At 48.3% G+C, this 20,427-nt stretch overlaps 1 protein-coding gene and 1 long non-coding RNA gene across 2 annotated transcripts in view; both read left to right on the top strand.

Annotated features, from left to right (window-relative positions):
* Positions 1-20,427, top strand: part of LOC139232941 (uncharacterized) — a 251,097-nt gene that overhangs the window by 14,399 nt on the left and 216,271 nt on the right. The window lies entirely within an intron of this gene.
* LOC139233049 (uncharacterized) overlaps positions 6,927-20,427 on the top strand; it is a 95,702-nt gene continuing 82,201 nt past the window's right edge. Inside the window, exon 1 of the mRNA XM_070863569.1 lies at positions 6,927-8,036. Within this exon, the coding sequence (XP_070719670.1) occupies positions 7,371-8,036 (666 nt within the window). The 5' untranslated portion in view covers positions 6,927-7,370. The remainder of the gene's footprint in view (positions 8,037-20,427) is intronic.

Raw genomic sequence — 20,427 nt, 5'->3', positions numbered from 1 at the left:
GCCGCTCCATGAAGGCTTCCCAATCGTCACCTTCTGAGAATTTCTCCAGGATACCAACAGTTCTCTGCATTTTCATGTAATGGTTCGTTACCTATTACTCGTCGCCAGTTGTATGTCTCAAACAAAGAAATGTGACTGAGTACTGTAGACTTGAGTAAGTGTGACCTTAGTCTCTTTATTCTGACTCCCGAGTGCTGGCAAAGCATGGGAGGCCTGCTTATATGCAGTGCTCCCAAAGGATCCCTTGGGACTCCAACAGATGTGCCCTCTGGTGGCGGTAGAATGCTAGTTACAAGGTGTTTCATACATAACAAAGATCATGGCTGATCTGATCTTGGCCTCAACTCCACTTCCCTGCCCGCTTCCCATAACATTTGACTCCCTTATCGTTCAAACATCTGTCTATCTCCACCTTAAATATATTCATTGACCCTCCTCCAGAGCTCTGTGGGGTAGAGAACTCCAAAGATTCACAACTCTCTGAGAGAAGATATTCCTCCTCATCTCCGTTTTAAATGGGCCATGATTTGGCACAAATTGACCCTAAATTATTTGCTTTCTGAGAGGTCACAGAGATTGCTTGTTCACAAAAATGGTGCTGTGGGGGGTGTTCATGAGGAGCAGAGATGCGGCGGCCCGGGAGCAGTTTGGAGGCCCCAACTTGCGTGAGAACATCAGCGGCAGGTCGGGGCCATAAAAGGACTGGAGGCCGGCGGCCCGGGAGCAGCATGGAGACATACTACTTCAGGGAGCAGCACGAGCTGGTGCAGGAGGGTGATGGCAGTGAAGAGTGACTTCATCAAGGTCCAGGTCGGTGATTGGAGCGTGGGCAGATACAGCAGGAGCGGCAAGAGACTGTGGAGGGATGTGATGGGGCCCAGAGGAGGCGTGAGTTTGGGGCCAGGGGCCCAGGGGCAGCAGGGGCCAGCCCACACTGCGATATGTGTGCGCACTAGGCCTGTACAGCAGAGCAGGTCTCCAGTCCTCTTGGGTAACCCTTGCCACTGGACCAAGACTTAGCTCTGTCAAGCCCATGTGGTGGCTGGTGTACAATGGCCACCACACATTAAAAAAATCCATGCACAGGCATCTTCCACTCTTCAGGATGTAATTCGGGATATGGAATATTAGGTCCTCCATTGAAACACCTGTGAGCTCATTCTTTTTTGGCGTGGAAGCAAGTCATCCTCGATACGAGGGACTGCATATGATAATGATCATCATCATGTGTGGGTGATGTTAAGGCACATTGTAGGGAGCTTGATTTTTCCACGACTCTAGAGGTGAACACTGGAGGCCTGTGACATCAGAGAAGCAGTTAATTCACTTCTTAACTTTGCATGATTTATTTTTGTGGAAAAGGTGCACTCCATCACATCATTGAAACATAAGTCAGTTTCAATAAATTAGTTCAATATGTCCATGTTGGAGTCAGACAAGGAAAATATTCAACTCTTAGTTAACAGCCTTTGTGTGAGCTATCTGTCAGAGAAATAAATTAGAATCAGAGAGTAAAGATAAAATTAGATAGTGTAGAATTTTCTTTTGTGTAGTATAAATTAGCATTCCTGTTTGATGTGTTTGTATTAATTTAGTCACTGTGGAGAAGGAGAATGTATGAGCTATGGATGGGGGTGAGAGACTGTTGAATGGTTCTGTATTCCTAACATTTATATATTTAAAGTAAGAATGCCAGTTGTGTTGGGATAATAATGTTTTATCATTCATGAATTTATCTCTTTGAAGCGTATCCTGCAGGTTGTCTGACACTATCCACCCTGAATACAAACACAGTTTATTAAGATCTGTCATCTGCTTATTGCCCTTTCTATTACTCCACTGACCTTCTTTCTTGCTACCGTCCAATTGATTCCCTCCTGGAAGGGCTCATGACTTCCCTCTGTTCTATTCTAGGTGCCCTCTGTCGTGCCTCTGTTGATTTCGCAAAGCAGCAACTTACACTACCTCATTCCCCTCTACTGGTGCAACTCATGCCTACATCCTTTTTAGGGAGCAACCTCTCATGGTCCACTTTGTCCCTCACTCTCTATACTTCCCTGGCCCCATCCTCTGATGGTCATCCATGGATCTCCTTCTATCTGTCCACTCTACATTACCCTTCATAATATCTGCTCCCTTGTGAATAAGACTTGCACTGTCCATGAGCTTATCTTGGACGAGGCAGTCAACATCTTGGGGCTGACCAAAACTTAGCTCACTGACAGTGACTCCTTCCCCTGCACTGAAATCGCCCACCCAACTACATATTCCACCATTTGGGCTTGTGTGGAGCATAACCACCGGCATAGACCTGTTGGGTCGAATGGCGTGTTTGTAACTTCCATCAATCTGGCATGGCAGCAATGTTGCTCTCAACACCAGGTCCCATCTCAATCTGTTCCCTCACTCCTCTGGTTTCTTTTGCTTTGTGTTCCTCAACTTGTACTACCTCTGCTGTCTTTCCTTCAAAGTCCTTACTGCCTACCTCCCTCTCAAGTCCACGAGCAACTTCCTCATAAATTTCCTTCCCTCAATCAGCCTCTGTGCTGAGTGATCACTCATCGTGGTAATCTCAACCTTTACCTAAATTCTCTTAATGCTTGCTTCTCATTTGTCTGGACTCCTGTCTTCACTCAACATCATACTGGACATCAACACCGATGGCAATGGCCGCGGTTTTGTATCACTAACAAGCATCTTTAATTCTGAAGGTGCACAGCCGATCATTCAGCAATGTCTTAAGCAACAACAGGCCTTGTTCTCAATGGCCAACCTCCTATTATCTAGGAGATTAAGGACAATCCCAATCTCCTCTTTTGATGACAAGCTGCCATCTCGGATCCTCTTCTTCTCTCTTCATGCTTAGATCCAATGTCAAGTGTGAGGAACTCATGGATTGTTTTCATTCAAAGGGTAAGACTATCTGCTTGACTGCCATAACTCCTCCATAATCCAACCTTGCTTCAGTCCTTAATTTCACCTCCATAGGCTCCACTAATTCATTGGACCCATCCTCTGCCTCCTTTCAACCCAGGTCCTTACCATACATCTAGCTCTTCTTGTCTCGGTGCTAGCTTTCCTCAGTTTCTTTTCCCCTGCATCATCAGCCCTTCACCCTCAAACACTCTGTCTTCTCCATTTATGGCCCTATCTCAAACATTGCTTTCCTCTGTTCCATTGTGTAAGCATCATAGAACTTCATTCCCACCTCTTCCATCACTCTGTTCAAATACCTTTAGACCCATTTCTGCTCTGCCCATAGTACTGAGATTGCCCTGGTCAGTGACATGTTTGGTGACTGCCAACATAAAGCACTATCCCTCCTTGTGCTGCTTGGCTTCTCCATGATGTTTGATACAGTCAACCATTCTATCTTCCTCCTCCTCTGTGGTCCATCTTGGTTGGCACTGCCCTTGCTTGGTTCCAGTCCAATCTGTCCCAGTACAGCCAGTATATCTCTTGAAATTGCTTCTCCTCCTGCTCTGAACCCAAGGCTCCACTCCTGCTCCTCCAGGTCCATAAGAAAACCTTTATTTTAATCCCCTGCACACCTTGTTGTCATTGCCCGCGGGGGGGTTAAAAATCGGGACATTAAAATCACCAGACTGAAACCGTCCTGTTTATCTTCTGCCAAAAATGATACAAGCCCAGTGCGTAATTCCATCTCCCTGACTGACTGCTGCTCTCAGATTGAACCTGATGGTACACAACCTTAGTGTAGTGTTTAGCCCTGAGTTTCAACCCTCAAATGTTCAAAGTCACCTATTACCATCTTTGCAACATTCCTCTCCTCTGCTCTTATCTCATTCTCAACACAACCCTAATTCATGCCTTTGTCACCTCCAGGCTCCATTTCTCCAACAATCTTCTCACAAGCCTTCTGTCTCTTGCGCAATATAACCTGAAACTTATCAAAATAAATCTTTACCCTCTATCCCATCTCGTGTCATGTCCTGCTGCCCTGTCGCTCCTCCTGTCCTTCACAACCTCCATTGTTCCCTGTCACTCCATGCATTGAGTTCCAAATCCTTTTGCTTGTTGACAAATCCCTCCATGGCCTTTGCCTTTACCGGTTTCTGTGACATCCTGCAACGTTATGTGCCAGTGCTCACCCTCATCCTTCTGAACCTTGGCCTCCTTCACATCTCTTGCTGCACCTACATGGCTGAGCCTACAACCACATTATGGAATCCTTTCCCTAAATTCCCCTGCCTTGCTATCTTCCTCGCCATGTGTCAAAAGCCTCCTTATAATCTATCTCTTTCATTGTGAGCTTAGTCATTTCCCCGACTCTCCCCTTACTGTGAAGCACTTTGGATGTTTTAGAATGCCACAGGTGTTGTATAAATGCAAGATCTTGCTTCTTTGGTATGGAGAGAGAGTAATAAAAGTCCATTTAAAAAAAGTTTGATAAAAGAATTTCAATTTATATAAAGTATAGTAAATAGCTGAAGTATTATTGGGCTGATAAAGGTTCAGAGTTGTGAAGTGTCAGTTTATTTCCTTCCTTCTTCACTCTGTATTTTAATGGATTTATTTCAGTGCATCTCTTCATCCTGTGAGAATCTGAAAAGTTCATTTGTTTTCTTCAAATTACTTTAAAATAAGTGGGAGACTGAGGTGTCAATGATTTTATTACAGGCAAGGCTGATATTTATTTACATTTATTAACAACAGGCAACACATGTGTTCGGGAGCACATGTTTGAGTAAAGTATTTATCAAGAATGGATTGATGTTGAAAACAACTCTCTTCTGAACAATGTTTGATGTTTAAGGGATATTTTACATAGCTAAGAATGAGGAAACTGCACGAATGAACTTTTGAGCATTCAATGAGGTAATGTTTGTTTGTTTATGGAATTTTAAATGCTTATTAAAGAATAAGGGAACAAAATGCTCCTGGCACTCACTGGGGGAGAAAATTAAGCATCCACAGCCGCTAATGTTTCCATCCATTCATTTCCCACCTTTCCCATACTTTAAGGTGGGAAATAAAGACCAGAACTAGTTGACGATGGTGAAAGAGGTGGAGGGTTGGGGGTGGGGGGCTGTACCTGAGGGGAAGAGGCTGATGGGCAGAAAAACAGTGGGAGGCTGGGGCCTGGTAGTTTGATGGAGCCTGTAGCAGTTTGTGTCCCATTGCACTGGGCCACCCTCCCTCACAAGGCTGTTAGGGATACAAATTTGTGCTGGGTGTTAGCGCAAAATGGACGGCATCGCAACGTCCGCCCGGTATTCGGCTCCGTTGACTTCAACATAACTGGTGACTGAAGCGTTCCTGCCTGTTTTACGCTAGCGCCCGTATCAAATTTCTACTCTTTAGACCCTGATCAACAAATTGGATCCCAGAATTCCCCTCCCCAGACTTATCTCAGCTCCTGGATCCCAGAGCTCCCTCTCAATGCTCAGAAATCCCTCGATCACATTCCCAGTGCTTCCTGATCCCAGAACCAACGCCAAAGCTGCACACAACTTGGGCCCTTCCCTTTCCAAAGCTCCTGGGGCTTGCTCTAGTGTTTTTTGATCCTCACTTTCCAGTGTTCTTGGGACCTCCCTCTCCATTCTCCCAGATTTTCAAACTCCTCCATATATTCCCAGACTTTAAGATCCCATTCATGGACTTCGGGCCCTGAGTCTTCTTCCTAGTAGTCCCAGGGCCATCCTCAATCAGTTCCCTTGCAATATTATTAGAAATAAAAGAAAGAAAAACTTGCATTTATATATCACCTTTCACAACCTCACGATGTCCCAAATGCTTTACAGACAGTGAAGTACTTTTGAAGTATAGTCACTGTTGTAATGCAGGAAACGTGGCAGCCAATTTGTACATGGCAGGAACCCACAAAAAGCAAAATGATAATTATGGTGTATGTAGCACTGAAATCACTGACTCCACATGGTCTGGTGCTGTAGTAACTGCTGAGACCTTAGTCCTTTATTGTGTAACTCCAGAGTGCCTCCCAGGTGTGGTGGGCAGCCTTTTATACTCTTGTCTTGCAGGTACTTTCAGGTCTCCCACCACAGTGCCCTCTGTGGTGCACCATTGTACTTATACATTTAATGTACCTGGACAATACATAACATCTCACTCCCCCCCCCCCACCGCCCAGTTCCAAAAGCAATTGCCGGAAACCTAGGCCTTGTTCATCCTGGTTGGTTTGTGAGTGTGAGTCCATGACCATCCACTCCCCTCTTCCCCCCCATGTAGAGATTATGCTACATGTGGTATTTGCAGTCCTTACATGGGTGATGAAGTACACGAGTATAACCTCCAACAGAAAGCAGGAATATATAATATAGACAGTACATTTAAATGGTGCATATGATATGTGGTACAAATGTTATGTCAAAAGATTGCAGGTGCACTGAACAGTTATTTAATCCCAGCTCCACTGGGTGAGGTACGGTGGCAGAGTACTGCCCCTTTTTGCCTGAGGAAATGGGCTGCGCTGAGACAGGGTATCGCAACTAGTGCGTTGCCTCTGTTCTCCGTAGTCGCCTTGGCGGCTCATCTGCAGCCGCTGAACTCTTGCATGAATCACGTAAAATCGAAAATCGCATTCGCCCCTTAGGCATGTTAGTCACGGATCCATTAGTTCTTTAACTTGTACCTCGTGGTAATAACTCTTTTCGTAAATCATTCATATCCATCATTTTAAACATAGTAACCATTCAGCATAAAAATATCAACTCTTATCCGAAATCAGTTCATCATACAAATCACATTACACATTTAGACTCGCTCTTGCCTTACAAAAGTCTTTTTGTGGGGACCGCCAACGGTGTAAGGCCCTTTTAAGGCTCCCGGGTGCATTTCCCTTTTAAGACGCCATCTTGTGGTTCCCACGAGGCCTCCCTTGGGCTCCGCCATTTTAGTTGTACTGCTTGCTTTTGTTCTTTGCAGAGCTCTGCTGCCACGAGGCTCGCCACCATCTTGAGTTCGCGGGCCTGACGTTTTACTCTCTGGAATAGAAGGAAGAAGAAAGAAGGAAGGAAAACAGCCAAAACAATCCGATCTTGAATCTGGCTCTTTGAATTCGATCCGTCATAGTCCCTGTGAGAACGGCCTTCGTGATTGCTGCCGTATCCTCCGCTCTGGCTCCTGCGCCCACTCGAGTAGCTGTCGCGTTCTCCCGAGTCGTACCTGCCGCCACCGTAGCCTCCGCCGCCGCTGCAGCCTCTGCTCCTGCCGCTGTGCCAGTAACTGCCGTCTCTCCTGTGGCCTCCGCTCCTGTCCCAGTGACTGCCGCCTCTCCTGTAGTCGCCATAGCCACCACCACCGCCGCCGCTGTCCCGGCCTCCACCGTAGCCGTGACCGCCGCCCGACTCTTCCTCCACGTGGGCCCCCCCCGGACTTGTCGACCATCGATGGACCTCCCGTTCATCGCCCGCAGCGCGTCGCCAGCTCGCACCTCAGCGATCGGCCCGCACTTGAACACTTGCTCTTCCAGGGTCTGCTCGTCTGTGGAGGCTGAGACTGCAGGATTGCTTGAGGTCAGGAGTTCTAGGCTGCTGTCGCCTGTGTGTGGATTTAGAGTGCCGATGAACGGCTTCTTCCTCCTTCAGCTCGGTCGGCGCTGCTCTTTGGGAACCCGGGGACCAGCAGTCTGTGGAGGAATGAAGTCTTTCCAGCTTCCACGGACATTCCCCATCCACCTCCTGCCGAGAAGCGTCAGCCCATCGCCTGTAATGACCCACAAAGGTAAACCGTGCACCCCTATGAGATACCTGCACCTCCGCTCTGCCAAGAACAGGTATCAGTTACTTGGTGTAGGTACGCAGCTTTGCCGTGACCGGGACCAACTTGGGTCGTGCAGCTGGGTTGACCCACAGTTTTTCAAAAGTTCTCTGACTCATCAACGACGGACCCGATCCAGTGTCCACTTCCATACTCACTGGGACTCTGCTAATCTTGACTTCCATAATCACTGGGGCCAAATCGTCGGTACACGTATACAGTCCAAGCAACGCCTCATCTTCTTCTGCCTGCTCCTCGCTGAAAAATGGAGCCTCTACCATCTCCTCAGCCACATGGTGAGTCAGGTGTCTTTTGCACATACGCTGAAGGTGGTCTTTCGTGTGGCAGGTATTACACGTGTACTCCGCAAACCTGCACCGGTGAGCCCCATGGCTTCTTCCGCAGCGCCAGCATGGTGCTACTCGATTAGCCCCCCTTGGCGGACTCTGAGTTCCAGGACCCCGAGATCCGTGTTCTCTGCCCTGGGCAGAGCCACGTTCTGCAGTTTTGTCCATGGTGGGTGCTATCCTGTGGATAGTACCTGCCGGGTTCGAGACTGTGTGGATCATCTGCTTGGTGCTGCAAGTCGAGGTCATAAACACCCAGCTGATGGTGATGGCTTTCTTCAGGGTGACTGTAGGTTCAGTGGATAGCAGCCTGTGAAGGAGACCCTCATGACCAATCCCCATAACAAAAACGTCTCGCAACGCCTCATCAAGGTGTGTGCCAAAATCACACAGTGCCGCGAGTCTCCTGAGGTCTGCAGCATATTTGGTGACATCCTGGCCCTCAGGTCTGCAGTGGTGGTAGAATTTGTGCCGGGCCGTGAGGATGCTCTCCTTCGGTTTAAGTTGGTCACGAATGAGTGCGATCAGCTCCTCATATGACTTGTCCCTGGCGCTCTCGGGTGGCAGCAAATCCCTGACGAGACAGTAAACCTCATCACCACAACTGGAAAGCAATACCGCCTTACGCTTCTCTCTCAGTGCGTCTGTGTTCCCCGTCAGGTCGTTTGCTGTGAAATAGTACTCGAGCCTTTCCGTAAAGGCCTCCCAATCATTTCCCACCGTAAAATCCTTTAACGAGCCCAGAGTAGCCATGGTTGCGCGAAGTTCGTCCGTGTCCTCATCGCCAATGTGGTGTATGTAGCACTCAAATCACTGACTCCACACGGTCTGGTGTTGTAGTAACTGCTGTGACCTTAGTCCTTTATTGTGTAACTCCAGAGTGCCTCCCAGGTGTGGTGGGCAGCCTTTATACTCTGTCTTGCAGGTACTTTCAGGTCTCCCACCACAGCACCCTCTGTGGTGCACCATTGTACTTATACATTTAATGTACCTGGAAATACATAACAATAATGACCATATAATCTGTTTAAGTGACGTTGATTGAGGGATAAATATTGGCCAGGACATCGGAGAGAACTCCCCTACTGTTCTTCAAAACAATGTCATGGAAACTTTTAAGTCCAACTGAGAGAGCAGACGGGACTTCGGTTTCATGTTTCATCCAACAGATGGTACCTCCAAAAATATAGCACTCCCTCAGTACTGTACTGGAGTGTCAGCCTAGATTATGTGCTCAAGACCTTGGAGTGGGACTTAAATCCATGACCTTCTGACTCAGAGGAGACAGCGCTACCACTGATCCCTGGTAACATCCTTCCTCGAATAAAACCTTTGTTTCACCTTGAGGAATGACAAAGGAGATCTAAAAACAGATATGTAAATGGGACAATAACTCTGCTTTCATCGAGTGGAATTTCCATCGTCTCTGCATCACTGTGTTAGTTCTCCAGTGAATTCTTTGTTCAAGGTACAAGACATCTGAAAGTCTTATTGAGGCTGCGATATACAGACAGATGGACAGGAGTAACTTAGTATCGAGGACTTTAAAGAGCTCATTTTAGAATTAATTTATTGAGTGATGTCAGTTCTGCTATGCATGGTTTACCTCAACATTCCCAATTTATTCTGTTTATGCGAAATGTGGCATTTTGGAATGCTTGTTTAATTACACAAAATTCTATTCATGAAACTCATTTCCCTTTTGAAGCAACCCCCCCCACACTCTGCAGTTTTGTTTTACAAGTTTAGGGGTCTTGTCTTAGATAATCTCCCAGATACAGTGGTGGCGGCTGGATTGTGCACTAGGCATCGAGTATGGTCATAAACATTGGGCACAGAGGACCACCCAGAAGTTACAAAGTGGCCGAAATTCGCCCCCTATGTGCCTGCCGTTGCAAATGGTTTTTCGCCCAGGTGCGGCGAGAACAGCGGCCACGCCCCCACCCCCCCGTAGAATTGGGCAGGGGTTCTGTGGAGGCGCTAAGAGGTAGTGCCTTGCTCCTGCATCGTCATGCGCAGCACCCGGTTACCACCCCAGAAGAGAAAATTGGCTACGCCCCCTCACTTACCGCCTGATGCTGACAACGCCTGCTTCAGATGTTGAGTTGCAGTCGGGATTCGGTTGGAGGAGCGCTATTTAAAGGCTCCATCTTTACCAACAATTTTTGTCAGCTATTATTCTGTGCAGCTTGCGAATACATAGGCAGAGTGGTTGGTGGACAGATTGCAGCGATTATCACGTCAAGGATTGTTCTGCCTCCTAATTATTCCCTTGTTTCATTGAGGGCAGATTTGAAACCACAATATTTATATCGTTTCATGGGGGCTGCGTTGGCACTCAACCTCCTGCTCCGATGTCACCATCGGAGATTACTTAAGCAGAGACAGAGGCAGAGAGAAAGGCAGGGAGCAAGACTGGGAGAAGGACAGTGTTGTGTATGCAATAACTCGATAGACTGAATACTGTAAACTCCGAACAGGTACAAACCTGGCTCTACTTTATTAGGGCCCAAAATGATTAACTTACAAGATGGCTGGCCTTTTATACCTGGGCCGCACACACGTGCGCACAGCCCAATGACCTCCGACAGTGGAGCCACCTGGTGGCTAGTAAACCCAAGCATACATACATGACAATATCCCCCTTTAAGATATTAGTAACGGTCTTTTTACAAATTGAGATGGTCCAGGGCTTTCCGCTCCCGAGTTGAATGTCTCAGTTCAACTCCAGCCTTGGGCGAGCATTCTGAGTCTGTTATGACTAGGGGCTGGGTAGCCGACCTGATGGGAGTGGCAATGACCACGTCATGGATTCAAAGTCCAGATTCATTGATCATGTGAGTGATTGAAAGTCCAGATTCATTGATAACAGCGGAGTCCTCTGATGACTGAGGCTGGGTTGGTTGGTCACTGATTGTGTCTTCCTCAGATTGTTCCGGTTCATCCGTGTGCCACAGCTTTATCTGATCGACATGTTTCCTGCATGTCTGCCCATTCTTGAGCTTAACGCTAAACACTCTGTTACCCTTCTTGGCCGTAACAGTACTGGCGATCCATTTGGGACCTTGATCATAATTCAGTACAGTACATACACAGGATCATTGATAGAAATGTTGCGTGACACAGTAGCACGATCATGATACCTTGCTGACTTTGACGTTCGTATTCGATACAATTATTCAAGTCAGGGTGGACAAGAGAAAGCCTGGTCTTGAGACCTCTCTTCATCAATAGTTCAGCAGGGGAGACCCCGGTAAGCGTATGGGGTCTTGTCCTGTAACTATGCAATATGCGTGATAAGCGAGTTTGCAGTGAACCTCGAGTTACACGTTTCATACTCGGCTTGATGGTTTGGACCACGTGCTCTGCTTGTCCATTGGATGTGGGTTTGAATGGTACTGACCTCACATGTTTGATACCATTGAGTTTCATGAACTCTTAAAAGTCCATACTGGTGAAGCAAGATCCATTGTCACTTACAACGATGTCAGGCAGACCATGCATAGCAAACATGACACGAAGGTTCTCAATGGTAACTGTGGATGGGCTGGATGACTCTATACTCTATCCACTTGGAATTAGCATCCACCACAACTAAGAACATCTTTCCCAGGAAGGGACCTGCAAAGTCGATGTGGATCCTGGACTATGGTTTAGACAGCCACGACCACAGACTCAGCTGAGATTCCACTGGTGCTTTACTAAGCTGCATGCAAGTGTTGCACTGATGCACAAATGATTCCAGATCAGAGTCAATTCCAGGTCACCATACATGAGACCTGGCAATGGCTTTCATCATGACAATACCGGGATACGTGCTATGTAGATCATGCACAAATTTATCTCTGCCTTTCTTGGGCATAACAACACGATTACCCCACAGTATACAATCTGATTGAATGGATAGTTCGTCTTTCCGACGGATGTAAGGTTTGGTCTCCTCACACACTTGCTTGGGTATGGCAGACGAATCACCACTAAGGATACAATGTTTCACAACCGATAATATCGGAACCTGGCTGATCCACGTCTTGTTGGACAGGGGTTCCTTCACTTTCAAAATCATCCATGACTAACAGTAGGTCTGCCGGTTGTGGCGTTTCCACCTCCGGTGTGGGCAATTCTCAATGCATCGGCACAATTCTCGGTGCCAGGTCTATGGCAAATGATATAATCATAGGCAGATAATGTCAGCGCCCACCTCTGGATGCGGGATGATGCATTGGTATTGATACCTTTGTTTTCCGAAAACAATGAAATGAATGACTTATGATCTGTTTCCAGTTCAAACCGAAGACCAAACAGGTACTTTTGCATCTTTTTAACCCCATACACACAGGCTAATGCTTCTTTCTCTACCATGCTGTAGGCTTTTTCCACCTTTGACAAACTTTTTGAAGCATATGCAATAGGTTGAAGTTTACCCGACTCATTAGCTTGTTGGAGCATGCAACCAACTCCATATGACGAAGCATCACAGGCCAATACTAGACGCTTACACAGATCATAATGTACCAGCAGATTGTTAGAGCAAAGCAGATTAGTAGCTTTCTCAAAAGCTCTATCTTGAGACGCACCCTAAACCCAGTTGTCGCCTTTTCTTAGCAGCATGTGCAGTGGCTCTAATAAGGTGCTCAATCTAGGTAAGAAATTACCCAAGTAGTTGAGTCGACCAAGGAATGAACGCAGCTCCATCACATTCTGAGGCTTAGATGCATTTTTGATAGCCTTGGTTTTCGAGTCCATAGGCCTGATACCGTCAGCAGCAATTTTCCTCCCCAGGAATTCGACTTCTGGTGCCTTGAAGATGCACTTCGAGCATTTCAGTCTGAGTCCCACTTTGTCCAGACGATGTAGAACTTCTTCCAGATTGTTTAGATGTTCGGCGGAGTCACAATCTGTGACCAGTATGTCATCTTGGAACACGACGGTTCTAGGAATGGACTTCAGTAGGCTCTCCATGTTCCTCTGAAATATGTCTGCAGCCGAGTGAATTCCGAAAGGACACCTGTTGTAGATAAACAGTCCTTTATGAGTGTTGATGCACGTAAGTTTCTTTGACGCCTCGACCAGCTCCTGTGTCATGTAGGTCAACGTCAGATCCAATTTTGTGAACGACTTCCCCCCGGCTAGCGTTGCAAACAGGTCATCAGCCTTCGGTAACGGGGTATTGATCTTGTTTCAAAACTCGGTTGATCGTAACCTTGTAGTCTCCACAAATCCTGACAGTGCCATCACTTTTCAACACGGGAACAATGGGGCTGGCCCATTCATTAAATTCGACCGGTGATACGATCCCTTCATGCTGGAGTCTGTCCAGTTCGATTTCGACCTTCTCCCCCATCATGTACGGAGCTGCCTGAGCTTTATGATGGACGGGTCTTGCATCCAAGTCCACGTGGATCTGCACCTTGGCTCCCGTGAAATTGCTGATGCCTGGTTCAAACAGCGAGAGGAACTTGCTCAGCACTTGAGCACATGAAGTATCCTCCTCCGACGACAACGCTTTGATCTCGTTCCAGTTCCATTGGATTTTTTCTAACCAATTCCTACCGAACAGCGTTAGACCATTGCCTGGATCAATCCATAACGGTAAATCGTGAACCGCACCATCATATGACACCTTGATTACTGCACTGCCAATCACCGTTATGAGTTCTTCAGTGTACGTATGCAGCTTGGCATTGACTGGACTCAGCTTAGACCTCACAGCCTTCATATCTCACAGCCTGTCGAATGTCCCCTGGCTCATTATTGATTGACTCGCACCTGTGTCCAATTCCATCGATACCGGCACACCATTAAGTTTTACATTAATTATTATCAGTTGGCTCTTTGTTAGGAGCGAATACAGTCCATACACTTCCTCCTCTGGTATCTCGGATTGCAAATGCCGATCCACGCTAGACTGGTCATCATTCTCCACATGGTGTGTCGCAGCACGCTTGCTCAGTTGCGGACACATGCGCTGGAGATACCCCACTCCCCAACAGCCTTTACAAATATACTGTTTAAACTGACACTGATGATGCCAATGATTTCTCCCACAATGCCAACACGGTGATATCGGATTCATTCCCGTTGGCGGACTTTGGGCAGCCACAGGTTTCGCATACCAGTCGTGTAGGTCCTGTCATATGCAGCTCTGTCAAACAACGATACTATCTTGTTTATAGTACTTGCCGAGTTCCGATTTTTCAATGATATCTGCTTTAAGCTTTTGTCCGTCATCATGCATGATTGGGCAATCGTGATGGCCTTGCTCAAATCCAGCGTCTCCATAGATTTTTGGATCGCAAACCGTGAGGAGGACCGCCCTGCGCCGAACTGCGTCTGCCTCTTTCTCCATTTTGTTGGCCACGAAGTACTGATTCAAGCAAGCTACAAAGTTTGCCCAATCTTCTCCCTCCACGAATCACTCCAGAATTCCAATTGTGCTAATTTTTGCATGCGAAGGTTCTTGTTACCTTGTCGCCAAATGTTGTGTATGCAATAACTCGATAGACTCAATACTGTAAACTCCGAACAGGTACAAACCTGGCTCTACTTTATTAGGGCCCAAAGTGATTACATTACAAGATGGTTGGCTTTTTATACCTGGGCTGCACACACGTGCGCATAGCCCAATGACCTCTGACAGTGGCGCCACCTGGTGGCTAGTAAACCCAAGCATACATACATGACAGATAGCAAGCAGCATAGGGAGCAAGATGGAGCAGGACGGAGCAAGGCAGGGAGCAGCACAGGGAGAAGGACAGGAAGCAAGGCAGGGAGCAAGATAGGGAGAAGGAAAGGGCCACGACAGGGAGGAAGGCAGAGAGAAAGGCAGCAAAATGTGGCCAGAGGGAGAAGGCCCAACAGGGCTGGCAACAGGTGATTTTACCCTCCCAGGGCATTCCAGCAACAGTTCTCCTACGTCAATTTCACTGAGGAACAGTGTGTTCGAAGGCTGCACTTCAGCAATGATGTGGTCACAGAGCTTCAAGGATGTGACAGGGGGCGTCTCCAACATCTCCCAGTTTGCTGTCCATCACTCCATCCGCAAGATCACAGACGCTATGTATATAAGGAGAAGGGACTACATTTCCTTCCCCATGACCAGAGAGAAACAGCACGATCATGTATGTGGCTTCATCAGTATAGCGGGCTTCCCCATGGTGCAGGGTGCCACTGATTGCATCACGTCGCTTTGCGGGCACCGTATCACAATCCTGAGGTCTTCCGTAACCGCAAAGGCTGCCACTTGCTGAATGTACAGTTGGTGTACGACCACACACGAAGAATCCTCACCGTCAGTGCCCGCTATTCTAGCAGCAGCCACGATGCCTTCATCCTGCGCCAGACCGTGTACCAGATACCTTCCAGCCACCACATCAAGCTTGTGACTGGCTGCTCAGAGACAAGGGCTATCTGCTATCCACCTGGCTCATGACTCCCCTCCGCAACCCCAACATTCCTGCCCAGCTCTCGTATAATGTGAGCCATGCCACCACCAGGAGCATCATTGAGCAGACCATCGGAGTGCTGAAGCAACGATTGACCACTTGGAGGAATTCTCCAGTACTCGCCTGGGCAGATGTCCCTATTCATCATCGTCTGCAGCATGCTGCATACCCTGGCCATCACGAGGGCACAGCCACTGCCACCAGGCAGAGCCACAGCACCTGAGGAGGAGGGGAAGGACGAGGAGGAGGAGGAGGAGCAGGAGGAGGAGCAAGAAGAGGAGGACGAGGAGCAGGAGCAGCAACTCCAGTGACGGAGGAGGCAGCCAGTCAATCACAATTCTGCAAGGGCGGTCCGCGAACGTCACATCACACTTCGGTTCCAGTGAATTCTATCCCGGTTCCTCTGGGTGTCCCCATCATCACCTCCATTTGCCCTTCCATACCAAAGTCAGACAACAGCAAAGATGAAACATTCCAATCAAAATGTATATAACAACACTAACCAGTTCCATAATGTATTTAATAATTACCCTTGTTCATTTCCTTCTAGCCCCTCTTGGTTTTTACTATTCTAGTGCTCCTCCGCAGCATGTCCCCTGTGGCTGTAGCACGGCTGATGGAAGGCTGCTGTGTGTCAGGGTCAGAGACTACAAATGGCCTTTCAGGATGCCCTCGACCAGCTTTGGGCCTAGAAGGCCCGGCTGTAGGCTAGGCAGTAGCAGTATGGGCTGGCTGAGTGACAGGCAGCCACAAGTGCAATGGTGGAGCAGCAGTGGTGGGATCAGGAATGGTGTCATTGTGAGAGAGGACAACAGATTCCTGCTCCACTGACCCACTGCCACTCCCCCGGGGCAGCATCTCAGCATCCCCACCAATCTGTTGGAGCACAGTTTGGTGGGTTGCAGCGACACCGTGAGATCCCCAGTGGACTGTGGTGGACCCAGTGGCAATGGCAGCAGTCGGAGCTCGCGTGGCATCCAGCTGAGCCATTAGCGCCTCAGTTACCTTTCCCCTTCACTCCTGGGGTGAAAACGCCCAATTTCACACAATTTGGCAAGGCCTCTCGCCAGATACTAAATTTTCTAAAAGTTAAAAGTTACCGCCCCAAACGGGGCGCTACTGAATTTCGCCACCTAACAGTAAAGTGCCAACCACAAGAGGACTGGCTATAAGCACAGATCACACAGAAGCAGTCAGTGGTGGGTCTGTTCAGAGTCCCTGGATATATTCAGGCGAGATTTTGTTTCTTTTCATTCTGCTGTTGGATAGGAACAGAGTGAGTGTGAGGCCATGGCGATGATGTGCTCTTCCATGGAAAGGATGGCCACCTGCATGGAGCAGCAAATGCGACGCCTGCAAGAACACATGCTAGCTGTGGAAAACAGATGGTAGGAGCTCATAGCCTTCCTCTCGAGGAGGGATGTAAACATAGACTTGGGCCTTCATCGCCCACTGCTGTGCAGCAAGGTGCTCGCTAACTCCTTGCTAGCAGGGAAGTGTGGGTGGCCCATAAGAGGGATTTTGGTGAGAGGGGACATGGAAATGGGGGCTCTTCTCAATGCAGTCCCACTTCTCCCGTATTGCCTCCCCCTCAGTCAGAGCCCCACATGCTTCCTTGGATCCCGATGTCTGCCACTGCACAGTTGTAGGAGGAGCAGACTTTGGCGGGGCCATCACTGACTCTAAAACCCAGAGGACGTCTGCCAAAAATGTCTATGCAATCGGAGCCTGTAACTACCTCTGCTCAAGCCACATGGGTTGCACCTTGTAGAAGCACTCGCAAAAGAAAAATTATACAACAGTAGATACACAAGGGTATGAACATGGGTGTATCAAAAAATATTAGTGCTAAGTTTTCGTTATTTTGATTACATACATAAAAGTTTTTCTTTGCACTACTTGTCCATTTTTGCCTCAAACCTTGGAAGTGGCTTTGTCACGGAGTGAATGGTGACATTTTATTTAACCTCAAGCATTGAGGCTTTGGGTGAGAGGAATGGCATGGTCATTGTAGGGATGCTTTATGGTGTTGTGGCAGGGTGGGAGGTGGGGGGTCGGTGGGGCGGACAGCTTAGTACAGCATGTGGCAGGCATGTAGCTGCATTGGAGCAAATGAGGTAACTCTGGCTGTGATTAGGTCATCCGGGCCTCCCAGGCAGCAATGTGCACTGCAGCTGGTGCCATCTACACCTCAGTTTCCTCCACCTCCTCCTCTAAAGAGGCTGTGTGCTGTGCACCACGCCCCTCCTGCAGCTCCAATCCTGGCTGCTGCTCTGTGTTGTGAAGCGTGCAGCAGATGCCAATGATTCTGGAGACCCTGGCTGGTGCGTGCTGAAGAGCTCGTCGAGATCTGTCAAGGCATCTGAAGCGCTTGTTCTAAGGCACATCTGGTGGAGATGTGGCTCTCATTATAATGCTCCTTGACCTCAGTAGTTGGCCTCCTCAGGGATGTTGTGACTGCAACAAGGCGAGGACAGCCTCGGGGAGCATTCGTTGAAGAGGAGGAGGAGTGCTTCCCTCTGGCTCCTCAAGCAACTGTCCCATTAGCACAAGCCCCCACCTTGGGTTGGGGATCGGACCCCCTCCCCAGAGCCACAGATCGGACCCCCCCGGATGAACCTCTCCACCCCGGGATTGAACCCCCTCTGGGATCAGGAATCGGACACTCCTGGATTGGACCCCTCCCTCCCCGGGTCAGAGTTCGCACCTACCTGTGGTTGTGGTCTCTTGTCCAGTGTTCCCCGCTCGACTGGAAGCCAGCTTGTCAATGAGGCTGACGTCTGGATGGGAAACCTGAACAAGACATCACACACACACTGGAATTAAAACTCCACAGCATGCTGTGGAAGGAGCTGCAGTTGGGCAACAGAGAGGGGAGCAACAGAGGGGTTGAATTCGCAGGAGGCACTACCCACATTACAAGGATGTACAGACTTCCTTGACCTCTCAGAAGAGCAGTGCTTCTGCAGGCTGAGATTGTTACGTCAGATGGCGGCAGACATCTGCAGCCTCCTAGCTATCTGCTGGACATGGTGGCCATGCATTACCAGTGGCTGTGAAAGTCACCACCGCCCTCAATTTCTTTGCTCATGGTTCCTTCCAGAGCACTACCTGAGACATAGCGAAAGTCTTGCAGTTGGCTGCACATAAATGTATAAGACAGGTGGCGGATTGATTGTTTTCCAGGGCTGGGAGGTATGTAAATGCGCCACTGTGCTGATAATAGTCAGAATTAGCGGGTGCTCGGGTTTGTATCCCTGGCTGGCTTCTCACAGGTGCAGGGTGCCATCGGCTGCACACACCTGGCAATCCGACCAGTCCCAGATCAACCAGGAATATTCGTCAACCGCAAGGAATTTCATTGCATCAATGTTCAGCTGGTGTGACACAAGAAAAGGTTCACGCCATATTCCCTGGGAGCTGCCATAATGTTATCATACTGCAGCAGTCCAATATCCCTAACCCATTCAGACCTGGAACCATTCTTAATTGGGTGGCTGCTAGGCGACAAAGGATACTCTCTTCAAACCTGGCTGATGACACCTCTGAAGAATCCTACCAATCAACTCCACGAGCAATATGACAACCAAATGTGTCATTGAGCAAGCCATCGACATGCCCAAGTAGCGCTTCAGCGGCCTGGAGGCGGCCTTCAGTTTTCACCAGTGAAGATATCCAGGATAATCGTGGTGCTGTGTGTGCACAACATAGCGCAGCAGCCAGGATGCCAGGGATGCCCTAATAGCTCGAAGGTTCAGTTAGTCTCACACACTGCACCAAAGTAGCTGTCACACATCCTGCCCCCTTCCCCTGCCTTTACTTACACAAAACAGTCCAGTAACCAACTATCCACCCATTGCACATGCACCAATTAGTCTCAGTCAATTCATGCCTTCACATTCATCACCAAGCAACGAAAACCCAAGTTGGCATTCACCAAGCAAGAATGGTGTATGCGGGAATGTGGTGAGAATTCATACATTTTATGTAAATTAAGAAATTAAAGATACTAACAAACCATTTTCAAAAATGCCCATGTGCATACTCTCGATGAACTACAAAGCTTTTATTTTTCTTCCTCTAACACTCCTACAGGGGCTTCAGGAAGGTAGAGGCAGGCTTTTAAGATGTTCACGGCCAATGACCTCTGGGTGTTGGAGTGAGGGTCCTGCCAATGACTGCTCCATCTGCACCTGTGCAGGGGCAGACTGAGCCAGCGGGAGAGGAGGCAGCATGCCAGGTACTGAATAGGGGGGGAGAGGGCAACAAATGAGACATGGGAGTGCTTTGAGAGGAATACCAATTTTCATGTCCCCTTTTGCCATCACCCTCTCCTGGGCCAGTGGCACATCACTTCTGTTTCTCTGTGGGGCAGCAGTTTAGTGTTGATCAGTGACGCCTTGTAAGGCCATGGCTAAAGTATCTGTCATCCTTTTTAAAGTGGCAGAAATGTTGCTATCCATAGTGTCATGTATGTACATGCTATTTATAGCCACCAGATGGTGTCATTGTTGGAGGCCACTGAGCAGCACGCACATGGTGCTGCTCTGGTATAAAAGGCCAGCCATTTTGTGAGTCAGGCACTTTGGGCCGTACTAAAGCAGAGCCAGGGTTGTACCTTGTTTAGTTAAACAGTACTCAGTTTGTACCTTTATTGCCGTGGTCAGAGCCTGCAGGGACTGTTCAGATTGCCGTGATTCACGTTCCACAGAGGAGGCCACTCTGTCCATGAACGACATCCTCGCAATGGCCTGTAACATCAATCCCCAAATGTTTGAGTTGGACCCCTCCATCCTCTGTGCTATTGTGGAAAGTGTGTCTGCCAAGATTGCCAATACTTCGCACATTTGCTGCTGACCCTCTGTCATTCTCCTTTCCATTGATGGCCTCCAGGG

The sequence above is a fragment of the Pristiophorus japonicus genome, chromosome 20, assembly GCF_044704955.1.
Source record: "Pristiophorus japonicus isolate sPriJap1 chromosome 20, sPriJap1.hap1, whole genome shotgun sequence".
NCBI lineage: Eukaryota > Metazoa > Chordata > Chondrichthyes > Pristiophoridae > Pristiophorus > Pristiophorus japonicus.
The sequence above is the reverse complement of the archived record's forward strand: the minus strand, read 5'-3'. Positions and strand labels throughout refer to the sequence as shown.